This window comes from Chroicocephalus ridibundus, chromosome 7 (assembly GCF_963924245.1).
Source record: "Chroicocephalus ridibundus chromosome 7, bChrRid1.1, whole genome shotgun sequence".
Classification (NCBI taxonomy): Eukaryota; Metazoa; Chordata; class Aves; order Charadriiformes; family Laridae; genus Chroicocephalus; species Chroicocephalus ridibundus.
In genome coordinates this window covers 31312516-31338915 of record NC_086290.1, presented here as the reverse complement: position 1 = coordinate 31338915, position 26400 = coordinate 31312516, and the positions used below count along the sequence as shown (strand labels likewise).

General features: G+C 38.7%; 1 protein-coding gene across 6 annotated transcripts in view; it reads right to left on the bottom strand.

The window, feature by feature from the left end:
* Window positions 1-25795, bottom strand: part of ADAM23 (ADAM metallopeptidase domain 23) — a 79546-nt gene extending 53751 nt beyond the window's left edge. For all 6 annotated transcript variants that reach the window (XM_063340581.1, XM_063340582.1, XM_063340580.1 and 3 more), the window contains exons 1-3: window positions 25359-25795; window positions 24016-24242; window positions 12123-12199 (exon numbers count right to left, since the gene is read on the bottom strand). In XM_063340581.1, the coding sequence (XP_063196651.1) occupies window positions 12123-12199; window positions 24016-24242; window positions 25359-25512 (458 nt within the window). In that variant the 5' untranslated portion in view covers window positions 25513-25795. The remainder of the gene's footprint in view (window positions 1-12122; window positions 12200-24015; window positions 24243-25358) is intronic.
* Window positions 25796-26400: the final 605 nt, after the last annotated feature.

Genomic DNA, 26400 nt, shown 5'->3' with positions numbered 1-26400 from the left:
TCAGATTCTTTTCTCACTCTTATTTTTTTTCCTAACTCTGGCAAGACAAATTCCTGAAGCATAAAAGTTTCTCATATGTTATAATTTACAGTTAAAGTTTCATTTTTCTTAAATTAAATTTGCTAGCTTATACACATCCTGGGAGAACTTCAATGCCCCATTCACCTCTCACTCCATTATAATCAGGGTTGCAGTATAGCAGCCCAGGGAGAGCAAAGCAGTTAAATATGTTAACTGGCCCCATCATATAAGCAAGGTTAGCATTTTATTTCATATGATCCATAATTCTCATCATTTTTCAAGCCTCTAAGAGCCTGTATTCTTCAAAATAAAATAAAAAACAAAAAAAAACCAAAAAACCAAAAACAGCATTAAAGGATCTGGTAGTGTTATATATATCAAAACATAAATATTCTTGCTCTGAATAAAAACCATTCTCATTATGGAAGCCTGGTCTAACAAAATAGCTCTGATGGGAATTCACAACGAACAACAACTTATGATAATGGGTACCTCAAACTCAGATTAGGCTATTAGCAATCTTGATAACACTTTAACTCTGTGACTACTGGCTCATAAAATCAATTCTTCATGCTGCATTTATCAGGCACTACATTTATCAGAGAAGATCCTGCAGAAGTCTGTTACCAGTGGTTGTCTTAAAAGTCCTTTTTCATGGAACTCAGAGACCACATTATGGGCACACTGTGCCTGCAAAACCAACACTAATAGCCATGAATAATTACTGAAGTCTCGTCATTTGTCTTAACCTTCATTTTGACAGCAATATTTCATAGATACGTTTTTTAAGTGCAGATTTAAAAATAAATTCAGTTGCATAAAATAATTTTAACTTTCTCTATTTGTATCATAGTAAGCTATAAATTTTCTGTACAAGAACACAAATGCTTTATAAATAGTGTAAGCACTTGACTACAATGCAAACATTCACTTCTTCAATGTGGCAAGGCTTGAAGCTTCTAAAGAGGATTACATATACAAAGCAATTAAACTTCAGTGTTGATAATGTCCTTTTCTTCTTTGCATTTTTCATACTTACTATGAAGCATAAGGACTGCTGTCCTCAGTACTTAATGGCATGCTATAGACAAGGCTAGAGGTAACTGACACAAGTAGGAAAATGGAAAACTTTTATCAGATGTAAGTTTAAAAAAATCACTTAGGATAGTTAAACCCTGGAACTATGCTCAGCTTGAAAGGGCCTTGACCAGATTCAGATTTTTACAGACACTTCTGCTTGGATTCTCGGAGACCATTTGGTTTCCTCCAACCAATTCCAGGATCAGCATTTATCTACCCATTTTCAAATCATGCTCACACTCTCACACCCTCATTTTTTGCCTTCTAGTAACCTTACACAACTGATCTCAGAACTGCTTTCAGTGCTATCTAGTGCCTTTGGCATCTTGTAAGACTTGCAGTAGGTGGTTTCCCACTGTGTCTACTGACTCACAACTAACTGTAGATTAATTACAGCATTTGTCTCTTAGATTTATCTCATTTCATGTGACATAAGAGCTGCTCAAAATTTCTTTAGTCCACCCTTTGCAGAATCCTTCCAGAGCTCAGGGCTCTTTTCTTGGATTTTGGTTGAACAACTGTTGTAACCCAGTTGTGTCCTTCATCTGCCAACCTTTTCCATTCTTTAGCTTCTCATTACTTCCAACTGCAAAGGGATTCCTGATTCAGGTAGTAAATACAATGTCCCACACGATAGGATATCTAACATGACACGCTTATGATGGAATACTTCTACATATACAGTACAAGTATAAAGCACAGACGCAGGAGACAGTGGCTTTTCCAGTAGACTCTACACTTCTCTCATTGCTGACTTTCCAATGTTACTGTCCTGTGGGATCTGCTGGATACAAGGTACATTGATGAAACTCTCCATATTGAACAAATTCCCTACAAAGAAAATTGAGGCCTGCTATTCACGATATACTTCCCAAATGCCATGCTATAAACAAAACGCACCTTCAATTTGTGAACTACCCTTTTGACAAATGCAACACAGTATCTACCACCTAGAAGCTGAAGCAGAAAATCCAAATTATAAGGCTATTGTCTTTCACAAACCCATTCTCATGCTACACTGTAACAGGGTATTTAACACCAGTTTCTGGTCATTATTAGTCATATTATGTTCCTCAGCTTGTCACACATAACCACCAACGTACTGCACGGGCATTTTTCTCTTAACATTTCCCAGAGACCAGCAAGAATTTTGAATTGTCCATTGAAAAAAAATCAGTCAGCTTCTCCTTAAACTGTATGCCTCTACCTCGGTAGGTTCCCAATTTTTGCCAGGTACCTTGTATCACTTCACTATTTCAAGTGTCTGTCTACAACCACCAAACATCCTCAAGAACACCTTACTTCCAACCAGCCAGAAATCTCTCAATATGTATTGCTAATCTGAGAAAAACATGATCTTACTCAGGGGAAGTGGGACGAATGGATGGGGGACATTATGTTTGCAGGCCTTTTCCAACATGGCTTAAACAAAATAACTTTCAAACATTTTTTCCAACATGAAAGACAGAAACATAGAAGAGCACTGCAATTTCACCAGTAAGTGCGATGGGATCCTTTATGCAAGTGACATCAAAAAGAAAGGCTAGGAACGCACTGATTAAGAGCTCATATAGAAGTACAGATGCCTGAAGAACGATACAGAATTCATGCACAAAGTAGGGTTCCCTGCATCACAAAATAACTCTTCTTCCTTCATTATCATTCACAGAATGCCTAAAATTATCTCTGAAAGGCAGCCCTGTTTTCTAGAAAAAAACATTTGTGCATTGTCGACACTGGACTGTATTTTGTCACCTTTCAGTTGATCCATTTACATTTTCATTGAGCAGAAATGCATCCAGTACAGCAAATATGATTTACAATATTATGAACACCAGAAACAGTGCAAGCTTTAATTGAAACAATTGTGTAAGTCACGATGGCATCAAACAAAAGCATATTTAGGCTAATGACACATTAGTATGACACCTTAAAATGAACAAATCAAATTGCAACATGCCGAATGAACTCATGAAAAAAAAATAATTTTAGACTGCTGTGTCCTTTCCTACAGGACCCTGCCTAGTTTATCATTGGTAACCGTTTTTATTAAGCTGTCCTGCACCACCAGCTCTTCTATCTGAGTTACACTGAGAGATGCAGCAGGGATATGCCTGGGGATATGCCATTCCCAGCAGCTGCTGCCTTTGAAGACACAGGCCAGCTGTTAAAGCAAGCAGCAGATGCTTTCTGAAGAACTCACATCTACTTCCCTGGCACATATTTCACTGCTGCTGTTTTCATTAGCAGGAGAACTGCAGTGTGAGAAGTGGCTTACAGCAGCTGGCACCTAGCTACCCTGATGAAAAGAATTGATTCGCGTAGGTAAAGGCTATGAAATGACTAAAAGATATCTCGTACACAAGTAATCAAGTTAGCTTCCAGGAACCTTGGACACAGCCTGCAGAAAATTGGACTACCAATTTATTATTATTTTTTAATAATTTATTATTAATTTTTAAGTATTCTGGAATGATTCAAGCTCAGTACCAGTGTCTGAGCAACCTAGTTTAGTGGAATTACTTAACAGAATACCCATCAGATGTTTTTGTCCATTTGACAGATACAGTTTAGTAGCACATAAAGATGTGAAAAACAAATTAAGACCTTGCTACAGCATTTTGTCAGATCATCAAGACACTGCCATCTAATGAAAAGGCCATCTATAACCTTGTTTCTATTACCAGTTTCAATTATATCCACAAGCTTTGTTGAATTGACTGTTCTTACTGGAATTTATTATTAAGTTTCTAGCATGTATTTACAGTAGTCTTTACTTGGCTGTTGTCTTTGAAGCTGCTCTGACAAGAGTGTCTCCAAGGAATATATATACTGCAAATATTCAGCAAGGTTTCACTACTTTTTCTTATATTATCTTGAATGAGCTTAAAAATTCAAACGTGATACTGTGGGTCAAGCATCTGTGTTTCCAAGCAATTAAAAGAAACAACTGATGATGCAGATATATAGGTCAACTTTTTCTTAACTATGGAATCAAAGAAAGTCCCCGCTCACTTCCGCTATTGTTACCATAATGATTCTATAACAGTAAACAGTATGCTTATTTAAAAATCACTTCTTGCATAGTCTTGCTCAGTGTTTGTTTTTGTTTGGCTTGTCTTTCAGGTAGAGAAAAGGATGACCTGACAACAAATTTATTAAACTGAAATTATGTAGATAATGTTTTAGGTATTTTTAAGAGGTCCTCAAATGGGGAAAGATCTCCAGAAAAGACTGACAGGAAAGCATGTTCTGAAGTCATATAGAATGGTGCAGAAAATGCTCCAGATTCTTTTCTGGATCAGTCTGCCTTCCTCAGTGCAAGAAACCCTGAGTCAGTTCAAGGGAGTTCACACAACAAATTCTTCATGATCTTTTCTCTAGTTAAGTCCTGAAGTCCTCCATCTGAGAACACAGCATGCTATATTTTAATGGGTACTTCAGCAGGCATTTTTAAAGTAGGAACTTGAAGCATTCTCCAGAATATTAAGAACATTATGTTGCTCAGTTTCTGCTATATTTTCTATTTTCCTTTACCATAGCACTGAAGATGATACCACTTTAAAAAGTGCTATGTAAAAGGATATGAAGAAATGAACAGCGAGACAATATTACAGAAGACATGAGTACTGTGTCATGGAAAATACCTCAATGTGATTTGCTACGACAGAACTTTCCTAGAAGAGCAATTGACAAAATAAGGATTTCATTTAAAGAACTGTTCAAGTTCATTCAGTACTGCATTTTAATTGATCCCTTTCTTTCATGACCAGCTTGGAAAACAGATAGTTTTGAATTATCAATAAGAATTTTATTAACATGTAGTGTAACGTTGAGGGTTGCCATCTGTCTTTGCCAGAATGGTCTCATTCAAGGGTAATCATATCTGCCAGAGCTTCCTTCACTTAAAGCAAGGGGTTTTTTATATACAAAAGAAACGTTGGTTTCTTCTCAAAGAATTCACGAATGCTCTACATGTTCTGATACTCTGTATCTAATGAATTAACGGCCCAATTCAAACCAATTCTTACTATGAAGAAAAAATCCAACCAGATGCAGGTGTGGGTTTTTTAAATTATTTTATTTTCCTTCTCATACTAAAACTAGTGAAATTGGTTTGTTTATAATTACAGAGAGCTGACTTGACCACCTTCAGATTAGATTAACAACTATAGCAGAATCAGAGATACATTTTTGTTACTCCAGCAAACTAAAAGTTTATTTTGCTTCCCTTAATCCATGCTTCCATGATGAACTACATTGCACAATTTTAGCTTTGTCATTGAATCGAGTTAAACTCAGTGCTATAGACTCTTAGGAGCTAGTTTGATGAACTTAATTAATCATATGTCAAGTATACACAGGCTTTATACTAGCTCCAAATGCAAATATTTCAGCCTGACTGTAATAGAATCTGAGATCCCAGTAATTCACTTCAGCATAAAGATCTCACTATTGACAAGACTGGACCATCTCAGAAACAGGCCAAAAAATCTACTAGATTCAAAAGGTAACAGCTCTTTACCACTGACACGTTACAGTGGCTACATGTGAGCAAGGAGTACGAACATAACCTAGGAACAGATGCATCAAGTCAGACAACTCTTAGTATGTTGTTTGACTGCAAATACACATGTAGGAATTTTTCAGGGAGTTTTCACAGCACCCAGTGATCTGTGACACCAGAATTTCATAAACCAGAGTTAGTATAATTGTTTTCAATGGCCCTCAGATTTCTTTTCTGTAAGGTCTTAAGGCCAGAAAGGCCAAAAAAAAAAAAAAGGCCAAAAAAAAAAAAAAAGGCCAAAAAAAAAAAAAAAGGCCAAAAAAAAAAAAAAAGGCCAAAAAAAGTTAAAAAAAATGGAATTTCGAACAAGTTAGACTATGCTGAGTTTCTTACAGTCTTGTTGAAATAAACTCTGCAGTCAATGACTTTATTGATAGCCATTTTATGGAGCACAACTCTACTCATGCATTGCACAGCAGGCATATGGACATTATTTAATTACGACAAAGGCAGGGACTGCAACATTAATTTCTATGGCTAGAGTTATAAATTCTCCCCTACAAAACATATACAGAAGCAGACACACATACACTCTTTTTCTTTTATAAATATTTGCTAAAGATAAGGGGATGAGATGAAGAAAAATGAGATCAAAAAAGAGGAAAAATATTAAAAGGACTGATCTGGAAAGTTCTAGCAGGAATGAAAGAGGCAGATGGCAAGGAGCTGGAAATTTGAGACATTGAGCAAAGAGTGCAATGACAGGATTGGTGCTGCCTTCTACTGTACTGAAAGAGTGAATGAGTAAAACACTAGACAGTGCATATTATTGAACGTGCAAATGTGCATACACATAATAATACAAAATACTAAGATTTTGATAAAAATGTGTAACCTAGTGATGGAAAAAAATACCTGAAGAGAATTGTACGAAACACGTCAAATTACAGAAACAAAATATTAAGAGAAGACCGAGTAACTGAAATATTACTTATAATTAATGCTTCTAATTTACAGCTGAACACAGTAATTGAGAGTGAGCTTCTTCAACCATCAGGTTTTTATAATTAAAAAAAAGAAAACAAGAAAGCTTTTTTCACACATTAATATGTGTGAAAACGTGCAGAGGTTTTTAGAATCTGTCTCTTAAGTCTTTTTGCAAGTGAAATGTCCACTGAAGCAAACGATAATTTTTAATAGATCGCGTCCAGTTCTGAGAGTGGCAAATGAGGCAGTACAGCTCTGTTATCTACCACTGAGACGCTCAAGACTGCACTTACTCACACGAGTACACACACATTCTTGTAAAATGCTAACACTGAGTTCTTTGCAACTCATCTGTAACAAATTTTAAAAAGCTGACTAGACTTAAACTTGACACAGTAATATCACATTTAATTACACAGCCTGTGTATCTTACACGATCTATTCGGTACCCTAAACGTTTAAGCTTTTATTTAAGAAAATGTTATAAATATTTGAAGTTTCCTTCTAGAAAACTGTGACTAGTTTTCCCATTTCCATTAAAAAAGAATTTTGAGAAAAAACAAGAATTAGACAGATTCTCAAATAATCCAGTTACTGCCCTACTGTTTTTTAAATTATGCTAACAATGTAATCTCCTCTGGGACTAGTTTCAAATTAAATTCAGCCCTACAGAAACATACACCACAAAGACTACAGAACAATTATAAGTTTTAAACTGATGGATAAAATCGGCTGTAATATGTTGGCTGTAATGCTGCACTTCACATAAGAGACTCACTGCTCGCAAGAGTCATCATGTTTTAATATCTCAAATATTTAAGTCATGTTACAGCCAAATGTGGAAAAGTGGTAGGGTGTTTGTTTGTTTGTTTTTTAGTTCATGTCAAAGTTGCTAGATTTTGGCATGATATGCCAAAATGATCTCTTCATCGAAAAGAAAATCCATTTTCCTGGAAACAGATTTTCCTGGAAAGGTGGACTTCTACAGGGAAAAGAAAGAAAAAGATGAAAAATACAGGCTGGTTTTGGTGATATTTTTCTCTCCCCTTCCCCCAAAATCCTATATTTTGAGGGAAGTTTTCAGTAGGAAGGGAGATAAGTTTTTGTCTCTGGTTTTTACCTTCCATTCCTGTCCAGCTCGGGTACCTAATTCCCCATTCCATGTATGTGCCCCCCAGCCACCACAGTACCAGTGGGGGAAGGCTCTAGCACGGCCCCAGCCCCAGTGCTGGAAGAGCTCCCTTTATTCAGAGACTGGTGCTAGACCATCAGCTGAAAATTGCCAGACAATATAGCCAACTTCCCTCATCACTAAAAAAACAGCAAGTAGACATTTTTAATTCCCTGCTTTTGCAGTACTGCTCTTTAATGTGTTTTAGTACTACACCAGAACATAAAGACTGCTAGCTTTAAACAGGACATAAGAGTTACCTGAAGTAACGCTTGTCCTTCAACAGAAAAACAGCAGCTTAAAAGCCTTTTATATGCTGGTGGAAAAGACATCATTAAAAAGTAATTTGGTAGCACCTCAGACGTTTATGTATATATTACATAAATGAAAAAATAAGAAGTTGTTCAGATACATTAGGATTATTACTCAAATACATTGTTACAACAAATGAACTGGCAGTATTGTTTGAAGACAAAAATACAAGTTTACTGAAAGTAATGAACACTTTTCAAGGCTCTTTATATAAAAATTGGGTTTTAAGACAATGCTACATGTTACTTGTTGCATAAGGAATTTATTGAGTTGGGCAGACAATCATATCTGAACTATAAAAAGTTGAACTTCTCAAACGGGATTAATCGTTACCCCTAAAACCCTATAATCTTTCATTTTTGTATTAAGAGCATTAATTGAAAACGTTATTTAATCCATTACAGATTAGAAAAAGTATTACTTTTTGCATCAAATTATTTCCATAATCCACATATCTGCAATTATTATGCATTGTCATCAATGACATCACACTGACAGCCTGAAATTGGTCAAACGTTTAAGTGTAACGAGGGGCAAGATGTCTGAAACTTCAGAGCAGCCCACCTTGTTAAAGAGTTCAAAACTAATCTTTTTTCCTGAATCATAGTGTCAGAAAAAAATGCCAACAAGGACTTTTAGGACAAAAAATTGTTGTCCTAAACATTCATCTGTTTTAACACCGGTAGCTTTGTGCAACTGAAAAGTTATTACCCATTCGAACTCCATACGAATCTTACATTTCAACTTCTCTGCACACTGAATTCAACAGGTTTGATGGGCTTGTATTTCCTTCAAGCTGTTTGCGCTGTTGCGCTATAGCAAGATAGAAAACATCAAGTAAAAATGTACAGTAAAATGCTCCAGAAACTTTCAAATTGCCACCTGTTTTTTTTTTTTTTTTTTTTTACAAAATCTTGACAGTTATTAATGAAAGTGAATATCCAATTTTCTTCATGTCCTGCATACAATACTTGCTGTGAAAAAAAGGGCAACTGGAACATAGAAGGTAGGCGACGACACAGATTCTAACAAAGGTAAAGACAACTTAAAACTTGAACCTGTGTGTAGGCAACAACTATCCTCTGATTTTAGTTTCATATATGCAAAGAACTTTCATAAAAAAGGCAGGGACAAAACCAGAATACACAGAATAAACACACAGAGTAGGTGACATTAACTCACCTTAGAGAAACTGATACAAACATACATTCAACATACTCAAGGGTATTCCGAATTCTGAATACGTATTCTACATGCAACTGGATTATTTTGGCCAATAGCACATTAACAGCTGAAGTCTGTGGCCCTGTTGTTCTGCCTTTCCTTCTGACTAGACATTAGTAATACCAGTATGCCCACAACAATTCATTGTAATCCAACATAGTAGCAAAAGGCAGCGTTTTGCTGAACGCATTAATATAACTGAGACACAAGAATGGGTCTTTTTCCAATCATTGTCTGTGGGTATTTACAATTTATGATGTTACAAGTTTCATGACTTGTGGTTTTAGAATCATAGAATCTTCATGGTTGGAAAGGACCTTTGAGATCACTGAGTCCAACCATACACACACAAAAAAAACCCCAAACCCCTACAATCTCTGCCACTAGAGCATGCCCTGAAGTGCCAAATCTAGACATTTCTTAAATACCTCTAAGGATGGTAACTCAACCACCTTCCTGGGTGGGCTGTTCCAGTGCCTGACCACTCTTTCAGTAAAGTAATTCTTCCTAATATCTAATCTAAACCTCCCCTGCCGCAACTTCAGACCATTTCCTCTGGTCCTGTCATTATTCACCTGGGAGAAGAGGCCAACCCCCACCTCTCAGGTAGTTGTAGAGGGCCATGAGGTCTCCCCTCAGCCTCCTCCAAGCTAAACATGCCCAGCTTCTGAAGCCTCTCCTCATGTGACCTGGTCTCCAGACCCCTCACCAGCCTGGTAGCTCTCCTTATGTCAGGTCAAAAAGTAGGACAGGTTTTTGAAGTCATTATTTTCTGGAGCAGAACCAGCTAGAGAGTCAAATGTTTGAGAGTCAAAAATTACTTAGGAAGCTAGGAGAAGACCTAATGTATAAAGAGGCAAATGGTAGGGATACCAAGTAAGGCACCTGAACACCCTGCACTTTACATATAGCCAGTCAGAAAATTCTTGATAGCCCAAGAACAGAACTTCTTTGCATAAGGTGCACAGCAAGTGATCTCCCTTTCTCTTTTTGAAGGGAAAGACACTGCATTTCTTGATTGCTGATAAAGCAACCATAGTTGGAGAAAATATGTACATTTACTTTCTTTATGGACCATTTGTTGTTATAAATAAGCAAGGACAAACAGCAGGGCTGGACTGCTGTTGGGTGCACTGCAAGGATATGGGGAATGTAAGGCTATCGGGTTTGTGATGGTATTTGGTTAACAGCCATTCAGCATAAGGAAAAGCAACCAACACACAGACACACAAACCCTAATGAACAGAAGATAAGCCTCCTGGTCTTTGTTATTATCTGTTAGGTCACTGACTGACAGGCCATGTAAGGAGTCACTCAGGCACGGCCTTGAAGAGGTTCAACCAAAACTTTAGAACAGATAAGAAGTGGTAAACAATGTCATCACGGGTCTCCTGGGAAAGAATAAACTTATTACAGGATGTAGGGGCTTGCAGAAATGTGCAAACATTGGGATGCTCAGGGGAAATGCCAAAGGTAGGGAAGGTGAATCAGGATGGAACGAATAGGGGGGAAAACGGAGAGGTAGTGGCATAAAAGAAGAGTCATTAGTGTAAGCTGCAAGTCAGTAGGGTTTGTTTGGTCCAGCCCCCCACCTTATCACTGCAGTTTGTCCTATGTTTTTATTGAGTCCTACTTGTAGTATTTTCTATGTGACTTTGCTCTCTATTCTGCATAGGTGTGATGTGCAAGTAAACTTCAGAGTCAGTCAACAACTATGAGGAGATCTGTATCCGGGAAGACCTAAGGTCTAAGCCAAGTAAGAGACCTCAGACCTAGACGTGAATGTTTGCTGATCTTAAAGCCTGTGTTAACATTTGAGCCTGAGAATTTGGGCGTGCATGTGAATCAGAAGAGGGCTGGTGCATGTGTTTCACTAGCAAACTTCCAATTCCCATCAGCTGGAGAAGAACTTTATCAGGCTGTTTGTATTCTTGTTTACTTCAGTGCTGTTTGCGATTATCTGTGGTGCCAGTAAAGGCAATGTTTTTCCTTTGTGATGGTCTGCGTGACCAGCCATATCCTATGTATAGTGCCATCTTGGGATTGTGTGCTCAGTCTCGCTACTGGCTGGATATGCAAACAGGAACAGCAGCAAGCAGACCAAGAGGAGAAATTCTCTGTAGCTTAAAGGCCATTAGATATAGGTTCCTTTCATAAATGCATTGTGATTATCCCACTGTAATTACTCTGCATACTCATAAAACACCATAGTCTTGCACTGTACACTACACTATAGTTCTTCCAGAGGCTAGAGATCACCCAGTTATCTTCAAGCCTTCTTTCTCCTTCCATTGTGTGCTATTCCCGGCCTTTGTACTAACTCATCTTTTGCCAGCCACTGAAGCCCGTGTGTCATATTTTAAAAGATGGAACTGCAGGAGCAACCTAACTTCAAAATCATGCATGGATGAAGGAAAATGTTTCCAGTTCATCTTTACTGCAAAACATCTGATAACTAGTAGCCAAACAATTCATACAAGTACTCACAATATTCTTACACACCTAGTTTGGCAACCAAAATAACATCTGCATGACAATTCATCAATAAGTAAAAAAATGCACAAGAAAATCCACACCTTTCAAGCACTACTAAAAAACACTCTATTTATCATGAGCGATAAATTTTAAAAGTATGTATGTTATGGATGTCAGCACGGATAACACCTCACCTAAAAAAAGGCTCAGTGTTATTTTGCATTAATAAACTTGGATAACAGCATATTTTTCTGCAGATCTTGGGATTTCATGTACTCTGACCTTGTACCATAAGTTAGGGAAAATAAGAGCAGGAAAGAAAGAAACCTCAAATTGCGCACTTACTTATTCAGTGTGAGGTCAAGGATGAATTTGGAGCCAAAGGCCTCAATCTGGAAGCTTGCCTGGGCCAGATGTACAGCCTGTAAACATGAACACACAGGAGTACTATACAATTTTGCAGAACATTTCAAGTTGTCAAAAGAATCACTGAACTTCATATGCAACAAATACATGACAAACACCTGTGATAAGCAAAGTTATGGAAAACATGTTTATTTTCATGAATCTCACAGGCATATGAAAAGCTTTGCCCTTGTACCAAATTCTGATTCAAAAAGATTGGCCTTTTTATAGGGTAAAGGAAGAGAGAGAAGCAAATGGTACTTGAAAAGCATGCTTTCAAATGCACACTCATTCCTAACAAGAAAAGAAAAAAGAAAAAAGATTCACATAAATGCCTATATTTTGCCATAACCAGATGGCTATGTAACAAAACTGTAAGTAATGTAGCATACTGTTCTTTTAATAATGTTACTACATTCATTCACTGTAAAAGGCCTGAAATAATTAAAGCATTTGTAATACGCGCCTTCAAATAAGAAAATCATGGCAAAGCTTGCATTATATGTCATAAAAGACTCCTTCAAAGTAATCCCTTCACAATTAAAGGCTTTGTACTTGGCATTGTAGCCAAACCAGTGTACAGAAGACCGATGCTGCTACAACAACAACACAACAACGTTAGCTTGTCTTGCATAGGGAGTTAACTTTAACTTGCAGGATATTCAACATTTGTCAGATGTATAAATTGTATTCTTTATTCTTTTCTATACCATTGTAATCGAAGCCAAAGACACTTACGACATGCTCACCTGTTTTCTAGAAAAATAAGGAGAAGATAAGAAATGATCCAAGAACTTATTTTTGTGAAGACACTGTTCCAGCAGGATGGAAGAGATTAGATCTGAATTTCATAGAACCTCTTTGCTAATAATATTCTAATTAAATCATGCTTACTTATACACTAATTTGATACAGCATTAATAATTATATAAAGTTGGAATATTATGACTAAGCCCTTTAATCAAAAGACAAAAAAATACCATTTTTTATTAAACTCCACAATCAATCTTCAGGTATGTTACAAAAACTATATAAAATTCTAGGTAGTTTATGACATAACCTAAATAATATGAAGGTTAGCTTTTATGGCCCACAAGGCCTACACTTTTTTTCTCCTTTAGAAATTTTTCCACAAAGGATAAATTCTTTACCTTCCTTTCCATTCCTGCACTACACAGACCAGCACTGATTTTCATCTCTCAGCAAAGGTATCCATCATTTTTCATAAACCCCTGCAATATAATTTTAAAAAACTATTTCTAAAAGTTGCTATAGTGACTAAAATCAGCTGTGATGTTTCCTGTGTTAGTTTATCATTCTTTTCCCCAGAATTATCATTTCCCTTTCAACAGGGTCACAGAGCTTTGTTGTCAATATTCTTTTTAAAAAGCATGTAGTTGTAAAATATTCCAAAAAGTTTTAATATCATTAATCAACCTCCTACCTAAAGCCTGTTTTTTGTTTATCAAAAAAATACAATAACTTTAAACAAGAATTTTAAAAATAATATTACTAGGTGCTATCTAAAATAATACAGAAGCAAACCAGTATCAAGCTTTCTCTCTGTTCCATTTCTTGGTAAATGAATATTAATGGTTGTCTCACCAGTTCACCGAGATAACACTGGCCTGGCAAACTGAGTTTACAGCTGCTCTGAATCACCAGAGTGAAACAGCTTAAGTATAAAGACAAACAGGTGACTTGACGGAGAGAATCTGCATCAGGAGAAAATCTGCATCAAGAGAGAATCTTAGAGAATCTGCAAGGATGAAAGTTAGAATATATATATTTTTTTTAAAAAAGCATAGAATCTCAATTTAAGTGCATGCCTAGTAGGAGGGGCTTTTCAGCCCCTGCTCCACTTTTTTTGCACTGTGAAGAAAAAGTGTCACAAGGAGTTTTTCAAGCACTTGTTCATGACAAAAACCTAATTGTTTTCAACAATTATTAATTTAATTAAAAAAAAAAGAAAATTTATTGCAAGAAAACGGTTGCAATTATTTTTATCCCTTAAAGATTCCACTTAGAGTTACAAGAGCTACTGCTTTGAGTCTCCATTACATGTAACATTTACTTAAAATTATGTCTCTTCATGTATATGCCACAAACAAGACTTCAATATTAACTATCTGGAAGTTTAAAAGAGCATGTACTGTTCCATTAAGATCATTCTGAAACATGAGAAATGAGAACTACAGAATCTCAAAGTACCTAGTTTTATCATCCTTTTTTAATATATATAAAAATTATTTTTTTATATGTATGTATCTGTTTGGAAGTTTTTCAAAGTACCTCCTGCTTGAAGATAAACATGGTAATTTTGAGTATATTGCATTTTTACATAGAAACCATGAAGACTAAGTCTTCCCTTTAAGATAAGATTATCATTTACAGATCTATGATGTAACATTCCTGACACATGTAACTTGGCAAAAAGTGACCGTGCAATCAGGATTTACTCAGCGTAGCATATCATTAATGATGTTTACAAGTCATTTAAGAAAAAATACTAACTACTGCTGATCCCAAATGCTATACTTAGCCAAGCTGAACAAAAAAGTAACATCAAACATGACTTTTTCAGGGTTAGTTTAGAAATAAAAATACACTCTTTCTTTTCAGTTTGGTAACTGCAGCATTGCTTTCACTTCTCCTAACATACTATACATTACTTAAAATGCATATTATTTGAAACACTTTTTAGAATAAGAGCAGCATCAACGCTAAATAATCACCTGCAAGAGAGAAATACCCAAGTATTTTGTTTCCCACTTTAAATTTTTTTTTTTTTCCATTTTTGTCAGTACAGTTGTTCTTACTGCCAATTCCAAACCAACTAAGTAAGTCAAACTCTTGAATGTCTTTCCTTTCAAGAAGATTCAAGCTACTTAACTGGTTAAGAAAATGCTTAAGCGTGGAGGATGACATACCACCTTGAATAACAAAACATATTTCAAAAGCAATGCTGGTGTACTGAAACATACAAAAATCCTGAATCTTCAGCATAAGACATCACAGATACTAAAAATGAATGTGTATAAAAAAAACGTGGATAAGGTTTGGAACTTCCATCAAGGGCTACTAAATCCAAAAGACAAGTTCTGGTTCCCAGAGATCCTGAGACACAAATTGCTGGAGTCTGTGAGACCAGGCTAGGAAGTAGCACCCCATGACTGTTATGCTCCTATATCCATCCCTAGGCATCTGCTACTGATTGCTCTCAGGGACAGCTAAATGGACGTTCTAGTCTGATCTGCTATAGCTCTTCTTTTGTCCAATCAAGCCCATTCAATGATAAACATATATCATCCTTTAAGTTTCTAAGCCATCAACCATGTATTCTTTATCTTTCTGCAATTTAAAATTATTTAAATTAACTTGCATTCTCAGTCTACAATATCATATAAAAAGTTAATCTTGTAGGATTAGATATAATATCATTGCTATTTTTGAAAACAATTCCTTATGTATATAAAAACACCACTTGCTATTGATTACTGTGCCTCACTTAACAGGTGTAGCCCGTACACAAAAGCAAATGCTGCAAAGCAGCTGACACTAGTTTGCTACCCTGCAGTAGAGTGTGTTCTCCACCAGACTCAGCTCAAACCATTGGTTACAAAAAGAACACTGGATTTTTAAATCTGTGCAGTTTAGCAAAAACACCGTTTTGAATTCAGGTGAATGTGATACACCACTGCTGCAGCAAAATACAGATTTTGTTAAGCCAGTTTAACAATAAATAACCACCAGTGAAAGCCATAAACCAGAAATTAGGTGAAGGTAACAGGACTAAAGTATTTAATCCCCAAACTGACATTTTTCCTGCAACAAGTTAGCACAGAAAGCTACCAGTGAGCTATCACCAGGTGTTTTAACTGTTAAAAGCATCAGGTACCACCATGATTGGGAGGAAGTATTTCAGAAAAGCATCTGTGGAATTCTGTTATACAGCTTATCATTTCACAGTATTCTCTTAACAGCTACTGTGTAATACAATGCCTGCAGTATAATATGAAATACGGTGTTCTTCTTATTGGCATAGAAATAAAAATGCAAGCAAGAATATAATGTAGCTTAGCATGTATTTTGAAGAATATATATGGGCTAGATATCTTACCATGTCTTTTCACAGGAAAAATATTAAACACGACTTCTCCTACGACTTGCATACCTGCATATGTTCGCATCTGCACAAGTATTCTTTACTTACATAAATAGGAGACTAAGTTCCTTTGAACATGTTTGTTTATAATTTTAAAACCTCCGCAGAAGTTCCCGCTTTGACAGCTATAAGCTACTCCATTGGCAAAGCTGCAAAATTACATAAAGTTTTTTCTGCAGCAAAGAGTTACTGATGATATACAGAGGGGCAGGCTGAAGGGAGAGTCCGAGTATTTAAAATTTTTCCTGTCCACAAACCCAAATTTTAGAGAGGAAAAAAAAGTCTTTTTTCACTGTTCCGGAAGCTCAGATTACTAGCATAGTCACTGTAATAAGAGATTCTTCATAGTTGGGGATATTGCAGTATCTGCTTGTGCAAAACATTAGTTCTCAGGTTTTTTTCCAAGCTAAAAATCCATACACATAAAGAACTCCAGTTTCTTTCAAATTAGTTATTAGCTTACTGTAAGTTTCAAGACAAAAATGGACCAGAAGGCTGTAACTGGAATCTCAGTTCTATTGATCCATGTCACAACTTGAACATTTTCATTATTGTGCTTGGGCACCATTTTTCCATAATTCATTTTTTCGAGACTTTCAGGAATTTTACAGCCATCATCACCAAAAGTAAAGTATTATATTGGTTTTACTTTCTTCACAATAAAACTATGCCAAATGCATTAATGTGTTATCACTTCAAAAATACTAAGTTCTGTCACAAGTCTTTAAACAAAAGTAACAGCATTATTTAACTGACTGATAGTTACTATACTATTCTTTTGCTATATTCAGACAGATATGATCTCCAAATTACAAGCTCATTGCTTTTAGAAATCTATTTTTGCATATAGTTCTGCTGACTAAAATAATGGCCAAAAGTTGCATCTCTCATTTCAGTAGCTGAGCAAGGGGTTTCATCACTCCCATTTTGGAATTAGAAACTTAAGTCCCATTTAGATGGATTTTACACCATTAAAACATTTTTTTGATCTAGACCTCCATTCTGATAATAGTACAATTTTTGTCACAAATCCATGTGACTTCAAATATATTAGTTCCTTACTCTTCTTTGCCTATCCTCAGATTTCATACAGAAGCCATCCTTCTTTAGTGTTTGAAAAACATCTCCTATGTGGCATACATACCGAGATAACCTTTCACTATTCATTGGAAATTGTAGAATAATTTGGGTTAGAAGAGACCTTTAAGGGTCATCTAGTCCAATCCCCCTGCAATGAGCAGGGACATCTTCAACTAGATCAGGTTGCTCAGAGCTCCATCCAACCTGACCTTGAATGTTGCCAGGGATGGGGTGTCTACCACCTCCCTGGGCAACATGTTCCAGTGTTTCACTACACCCATTGTAAAAAATTCTTCCTTTTACTTAGTCTAAATCTACCCTCTTTTAGCTTAAAACCATTACCCCTTGTCCCATCCCAACAGGCCCTGCTAAAAAGTCTGTCCCCGTATTTCTTATAAAGCCCCCTTTAAGTACTGAAAGGCCGCAATAAGGTCTCCCTGAAGCCTTCTCTTCTCCAGGCTGAACAACCCCAACCCTCTCAGCCTGTCCTCGCAGGAGAGGTGCTCCAGCCCTCTGATTACTTTTGCGGCCCTCCTCTGAGCCCGCTCCAACAGGTCCGTGTCTATCCTGTGCTGAGGACTCCAGAGCTGGATGCAGTACTCCAGGCAGAATCCCACCAGAGCAGAGTAGATGGGCAGAATCACCTCTCTCGACCTGCTGGACATGCTTCTTTTGATGCGGCACAGGACATGGCTGGCCTTCCGGGCTGCAGGCACACACTGTTGGCTCATGTCCACCTTTTCATCCACCAGTACCCCCAAGCCCTTCTTGGCAGGGCCGCTCTCAATCCCTTCATTCCCCAGCCTGTACTGATACCGGGGGTTGCCCCGACCCAGGTGCAGGATGCTGTACTTGGCCTTCTTGAACCTCATGAAGTTCACACAGGCCCACTTCTCCAGCCTGTCCAGGTCCCTCTAGATGGCATCCCAGCCCTCAGGTGTGTCAACTGCACCACTTAGCTTGGTGTCATCTGCAAACTTGCTGAAGGTGCGCTTTATCCCACTGTCTATGTCATTGATGAAGATATTAAAGAGTACTGGTCCCAACATAGACTTCTGAGGCACGCCACTTGTCACCTGTCTCAAGTGGCTCTGGACATCGAGCCACTAACCACTACATTCTGGATGCAACTATCCAACCAATTTCTCATCCACTGAACAGTCCACCCATCAAATCCATCTCTCTCCAATTTAGAGAGAAGGATGTTGAGGGGGAACATGTCAAAGGCCTTACAGGAGTCCAGATAAACAACATCTGTAGCTCTTCCCTTGTCCACTGATGTACTCACTCCATCACAGAAGGCCACAAGGTTGGTCAGGCAGGACATGCCCATGGTGAAGCCATGCTGGCTGTCTCAAATCACCTCCCTGTCCTCCATGTGCCTTAGCGTAGCTTCTAGGAGGATCTGTTCCATGATCTTCCCAGGCACAGAGTAGAGGCTGACGGGTCAGTAGTTCCCAGAGTCCTCCTTTCTAGTCTTTTTAAAAGCATTTCATACTGAAACAGCATACATAAAAGTCACAGCAGCATAAGTAAGAACTCATGCTTAAAACACGCAGGATTTCAGAAAAGTTCCTGTTGATGATTTGTTTCTGATCTTTAATGAGTAACAACAGAGAGGTTACTTTGACACACTTGAACCTCAAGCCTTGAAGACTGTTCTATGAAAGAATCGTTGTCAGGATGTGAACAAAGGCTCAGGCCTACCTCTAAAAGCAATCCTACTGTTGCTCTTTTAACCCCAGGGGCCAGAAATCACCATTCTCTCCCAACATGACAACACTTAGATTCCTGAGTGTAGTGACACTGTCCTCTAAAATTATATCCCTCTCGGGTTTTGTTCATAAAGCTCTACGAAGTAGTGCGTCCATGTCTTGGACCACTTTCCTGCAGTACCCATCTTCCCACAAATGCTAGAAAACCTATAAACTTCATTTTTTTTAATTTCGGAACGAGGCTTAAGAAGTGCAAGTGTTGTACTACCTAACACTTAGGAACTGAAACCTTTTATAGGTTATCACTTGAAGCCCATGAGAGGACCCAGAAACATATTTTTTTAAAAAAGGATTTTAAAAGTTTTAGAAATATCATGACTCACATTTCAGCTAGGAAACCAAGATGTAGATCTGCTTGAGGAGAAGCTGACATAAGGAAAATGGCCTTCTAAGCCCAGAAACCAAAGAAGATAGGAAGACCAATTTCAGCCCTCCTGTTAGTAACTACTGAAGACGCTGAATCCAGATAAGCCTTTTGCATTAATATAAACTCAATATAGAATAGAAAAAAAAGAGACAAAAGTACACAAAATCATCAATTTGCAAGCAGTGTAAACTGAAGCAGCTGAGCCAGCTGAAATACTACAAAGAGTCTCCAACAGTCTTAAATTTATACACATAAGCCACATGAAGTTCATTCATTATTTTGATCCATTTTCATTACATGGGGATTAAAAGTGAAGACCTAGCCTAAAACAGGCAAGGAAAGGGAAGACAATAATTAATACACAGGATTTTTATCTGGATTTTAGTAAGAATTCACATGATGCCTCCCCTTGAGAGATTGTTAACCATGATCTTTCATCTTTTACAAAACAGGCCCACTTTTTCTTCAATACTACCTCCTTTGCTGTGATACAGTTGTTTTCCTGTCACATTAAGGATGCTTTCCCTCTCAAATTTTGTACACTACGTACCAAAATTGCATAAAGGACTGAGACAGCACCGTATCAACATTTGAAGCAGGGCAACATAGCAGAAAACATAACAGTCAGCCTGGCAGGAATATTTCCCTTATTTAAATGGCAAACGGCTGAACTGAGCAGAAGCACCTGGAGTTTTCACTCCAAGAAAAAATTAATTTAATTTTTTTTGGAGGGTGGAACTGTCTTCACGGTCAAAACTACTACCACACTTCTTTTGGGGAAAAAAAAAGTCTTTAGGGTCTGCAAAACAGTTTTCTTAACACCTCCCTCCTCCCAAAAATTACACTAACAATTTAGAATTATGCATGAAGACATTGCTTCTTTACAGCTTCTGAGAACTCATGATTCAATGATCTAAAACCAGTTAGAAACTGCCCAGTAGATACAGTTGTCTTTCATGTGCACCTAGTTCAAGCTATTTTCCACTGAAAATTTGGTAAGGTTGCCCTGAGCTGTGTTTCTCTGGCAATCCTATTATCTTGAGATCACATCTTGTGTTGCAAGACTTCTCCCTCTGCTGGACACCATAAGGACTTGCTCCTAGCCTTTTGTGACAAGTAGTGTCCTGTACAGTCTTCCTACTAAGTCCTAAAAACCTTGTATATGCAGTCTGCAAAAATGAATCAAAGCAGTCATCTGGCTCAATAAAGAGATTACCAGTTCATTCAAAATGCTACCTCCATCTGCAGAAGTTTAGAGAGACAGAGCTAAAGAAAACAGATGACTCAGACCTCTTCGGCAAGTTTAAGGATTCTCGTGAGCTTCTTCAGTCTGTTTTTATAAACAGATGCTCATTTTTGAGCATTTCACACTAAAAATAATTTCAGAAGAACTCAAAACCAGCTAGCCTTAATTTGACTGTGAGGAAACAGGTATACAGATTTTAGTCTTCAAGTATTTAAAATAGGCTTTTTTAGAGCACGAAGAAAAAATAGATTATACAGTAGAACTCTGTCCACCTTAGAGATAGACCAGGTCACTTAATCAAAACTATGGTGAACATTCCTTTTCTTTGAACAGTGAGAAAAACCTTCTTAGAAGAATAAGAAGGAACGAGAGAGGTTCTACCAACAATTTAAATCACATACACCCTCCCATTATGATGCCCTTTCACAAAATTCAAAAGGGCATAAAGAGGATCAGTGCTAAGAAAGCAATTAACTATTTAAATTTTTGGTTCTCTGGTATACTGTTTTTTTTTTCCTCCAGCCCTTCATCTCTACATACATTTCATGAAGAAGGCTGCATAACCTTACTTTTAGGAAGGGACTTAGAAAAATAAAATATTTTAAATCATTTTACATAATTATATTTCTCCAGCTTTACCTCTTTCTTCCCACTTGCACACAGTTTTCTCTACTCTTCCCCTCTCCTCAGGGTGACTCAGCATTTCTGAGGTATTCAGGCCTAATGCCACAAACTATCCATATGGCTTATATTCTTCTGGCCACTATAATGAAGTTCCACAGAAAGGGGTCTACTGAATAATATCCATAGCCAGGGAGTATATCCACACCATATGTCTATAAATGGTATATCAAGGCTGACAAGAAAATACAGGTAAAGGATGTTCCAAGAACAGTAAGAAAAAAGATGGCATTTTTCTTCCTCAGCTGTGTATGTATATATGGTCATCATATTTTAGTTTACTTTTTTCATATTCTAAAAATCAATCCTAAATATAGATTTATTTTTTATCTAACTATAAAAGCATTTTGGTTATTTCCTTTTATTACCAATATGGGGCACAGCAAAATCTCGCAAGTAGGATTTATTACAATATAGCATTTATTTTAATTCTGGGAAAGGATAAAAGCAAGCACTAAAAAATTCCCTACTGCCCACCCACACCCCCCACCCCAACAAAAAAAAAAAATCAAAACCCTTGTGTATCTTATGTATCTTTCACAATCCAACTGCATTCTGGTTTCTTTATGGGTTGTTTTCCTAGGCAGACTTCCCCCCTGCAATTTTTGCTCTATACAGTTAATTATAGTGAATGTTAGAACAAAATAACCAAAATATTTGTTATTGCATTATTGGTAAAATAGATGGAAGGGCAAAGAAATTACTTCATGCAAGGAAAGATACAAGATGCAAGTTGGGGGGGAGAGGGTCGAAGCCTTCTATGGTGCTCTGGAAGCAAGACATGCAAAAATCAATCCAGACAAGGAACATAATCAACCCTTTCCTTCAATTAAATGGATCAAAGCAATAAAAGTTTCATGCCAGAAGAATGAAGTCAACATAATGTCACTCCATGAAGCCCCAAGCTTACAGAACCCTTCTGTGGGAAAAACTGCAGCGTGAGCACTCCCTACGCTTAAAAGGGACACGGTGAGTAGAAAGGAGATCCACTTTACACAGTACTCAGCAGCAAGCATACCCAAGGAAATCAATACCAATTTTGTCAGCACGGATTTCTGCAGAGCTTTACCCCAACAGGTAGAGATAAGGTAGGGCATGGGAAGGATACGCAACAGCAGTAATGTTCCTGTGGGAATGCTAGGTAAGTAAAGAGATTGGCAGACATTGTCCTCTGTGGATTCCCAAGAAAAAAATCATGTAGAAACACGGAGGAAGCATTATTCCCAAAGGCAGGTCTGCAAGCACTTGCAAACCCCTTTCTTCCCACATCCCTCTCCAAAGAGGGGAACATAAAGTCCCTAGTGTTTATTTAAAGAGTGGTCTCATTTTAAAGGGGTATTAGTTCTGAATGTAGCATTATCTTAAGTAGCTCCAGTTTCCAACAACTGAAAAGTTTTTCTATGCCATCCATAACACATTGGTGTATTTAGATGCATCCAAAGGTACATACTGGTGTTCAAGTTTAATAAGCTAGGAAGCAACCTTTCCCCGCATGAAAAGATCAAAACTATACAACTATCTCTTTTTTTTTTTTCCAAAGATTATACGGTGCCTCCATATTAATTCCACATCTAAAATGGCACATAATTAATATCAACAAAAGCACATATGATGCATAATAAATTCACTTTCTAAAATTTCAAAAGAAATGCAATTCAATAGCTAGGAACTGCATTATAGGTAAGTCCTTCAGTAATATCATACACACTGATCTGCTTTGCTGTCTTTCTTCTCTACCATGGCAATATCTTCCTATACAAACCATCTTTACCTTCACTTTACCTTTTTAGCCTGTGGGAAGAAATTAATTTTTTAAATAAAAATTCATAAAAATAGGATGGAATCATTTTAAAAGGTACCTCCTAAACGGTATAGTTTAGGTTTACTTCTTTACCAAGTTATTTCACAAAACCAAAGGTTGCTCAATCCCGTGCAATTTCAGGAAAAAAAAAATGCTATCTGCGTCTATACAAAATTAAATAATAGATGTTGCCATTAAAAATGAAAAATGCAGATACTATCTGACAAAAACTGGTAACACTTCACAGTAGTGTTCACTGGTCATACACTGGCAGGAAACCAATACTGCATTTATTAGGTACACTCAAAGCCAAAGCCAAGTAACTCATGCTGTAAATTCAGAATTCTAAAGAAAGTCCCTATGCAGACATTTCTGCAGTCTAGAGCTATTTTAGAAGAAGCATTTTGTTGATAACGATATACCATAAGTCAAGATATCGGAATCTACACTGATCAGACAAGTCAACTTTGCATAATTCCCATTCATTTTATCTCCAGTTCAGATTCCCAACCATCCTGAAATTCAAAATAATTATTTTTAAATTAACACAAGGGAAATTACATTCTTGTTTAATTACATGTCCTCCTTTAATTCCTAGAAAGGATGGTAAGGACCATCATTAAGCCTTGAAGATCTACAGAATAACATGTTCGAACACAGTTCCACATCACATATTGCCATTCTGATAATTCTGCAGATTAGCCTCTTTTTACCCTACCTTGTCATGTTTCTGCTGGTGCCTTGCCCTAGTATCCAGGATATGGTAAGGGGTTTCAGAGTCTCTGTTGATGTAATAGATTAGTCTTGAAGGCAGTGTGATTTCTTTCTGGATTGCATTGCTGTAGCTGATGTTTTTACTGTTACTGCTTTTGTTCTGTTGAAAGGTATTCTCTACATCTGCCAGTACTCCCTCTATACCGCCTGTCGTTTCATTCCAATGCAGGTCTGAGGAAGAAAGATACGCCAGCCATAAATTAGATGGCAGAATGTGTTTATTTCCATTAAAAAGCTACATATTTAGCTTGCAGTATTCTAATATTTTATTAATCACTCAAGCAAACAAAAAGATAGCTTACTCATTGAGCTAGATCTCATTCATTTTTCACACATAAAATGGTTTCAGAAATAACATTATTTATTTAAATGCATATACATTTTCATACGTAGTCATGGATTATAAATATTTTCATGCCTCTCAGCCTCCAAGAAAAAAAAAAAAAGCACCTCAATGGATATTTAGTTACCCCTACATCCTCTTTGATAGCCAAGTTCTCCTCTACTCAAAGACACACACACAAAAACAAATATACATCTACAAAAAGCTAAGAACACTCCCCATGTTCCTAAGACAAACTGAATTCAGAGTCCACGCGCACTGAATGCTCATCAATTCCATTTACATAATGGGAAGTTTTCTACCTCTCTAACTTTGAAAAGAGCCCTTTTCTTCAGTGGCAGCTTTTCATATGAAATCCTGTACCCTTCCTCATTAAAATTTCAAGATACAGTCAGTCAACAAGCAACGTAACAATAACAGTAATAACACGATGCACAAACCGACTGCATTCAGCATTCCACATGCCATCTCCATGCGAGAGCAAACAAACAAAAGCACACACAAAAAATCCAACCCCAAACAAACAAATTAGCTTCCCAGTCAGAACCCCGTATACACGCATCCTAACACACGCAAAAAACACCTAAGCCTTTTTTTTTTTTTTTTGCCGCATACCTCACCAGCATACCTCTATGCACCCCATCCTCTCATCTAAAACACTGCAGCACTGGCTACAGAAGATCAGAGGAGGAAACCTCACGTTCCTCTCTCTTGTGTAAGCAAGCAAACCGAGGAAACATTTTCTGAGCCCCGTTCTCCTACACGCCGAAACAGACACGTACACAAGGCTGAAAGGGGCGGAGGAAGAAATCGTCCGGGGGAAAATGGATGTTACTGGGGTCTGTCACCCCGGGCGGAGACAGGGGGGTCGAGGGGAGGACGGGAACCGAAGAGTAGCAGATGCCTCACGCACACCAACACACCACACGCCCCGCTATACCCACCGGCGGCCGCTGCAGCCGCGCGGGCCCGGGGGCAGGAGGAGCCATGGAGGAGCAGGAGCAGCGAGAAGAGGCGGCCGAGGAGCGGCAGGAGCGCGGGGAGGCGGCGGCCGCCGCAGCGAGGCTGCCGCAGGGAGATGCTGCCGGGCGGCTTCATGGCTCATAGCGCCCCGGGGCGGCGCGGGGGGCGGCCGGCCGGGGGGCAGCGCGGCGCCCTCACCCCGCGGGCCGTGCCCGGGGGTCCGGGGGAGGGGAAGGCGGGGGGCCCGGGCGGGCGGAGGCGGATGGAAGCAGGCGGCTGCCCACAGCGGTACCCGCCCGTCTGGCTCCTCTCGCCACCGTTACGGGAGGCCGTTACCTCAGCGCGAGGGCGGGCAGGCAGGCACCGGCGCGCGCGCACCTTCCTCTTCAACACCGCCCCCCCCCAGCCCCCCCCGCCGCCTCCCAACCGCCAACCCCGCGGCAGGCGCACGCGCGCCGACCCCGTCCCACGGCGGGCACGCGGGATGGGGCGGGGCCGCGCGGCCGCTGTCCGTTGTGCTGCCGCCGGTGGCGGGGGACCGCGACACACCCTGGCGGGGCGGGGCGGGGCGGGGCGCCTTTCCCCCGTGTCGCCCCACGGGAGACGCCGAGCAGCCCCGCGGGTGAGGGCAGGCAGAGCGCGGCCTGAAGAGGAAGCCACGGACTATTCAGGTCCCAGGGGAGCTCGGCATGGGTAAGGCAAAGGAGCCGTTTCACCGCCCGCATTAAAATCACACGAGTCACAGAATGGTCGGGGTTGGAAGGGGCCTCTGGAGATCATCTGGTCCAACGCCCCTGCCAGAGCAGGGTCACCCAGAGCAGGTTGCCCTGGAACATGTCCAGGCACGTTTTGCGTATCTCAAGATGGAGTCTCCACCAACTCTCTGGGCAGCCAGTTCCTGTGCTCTGCCACGCTCAAGGTAAAGAATTTTTTGCTCATGTTCAGACAGAATTTACCGTGTTCCAGCTTGTGTCCGTTGCCCCCTTGTCCTGTTGCTGGGCACCACTGAAAAGAGTCTTGCCC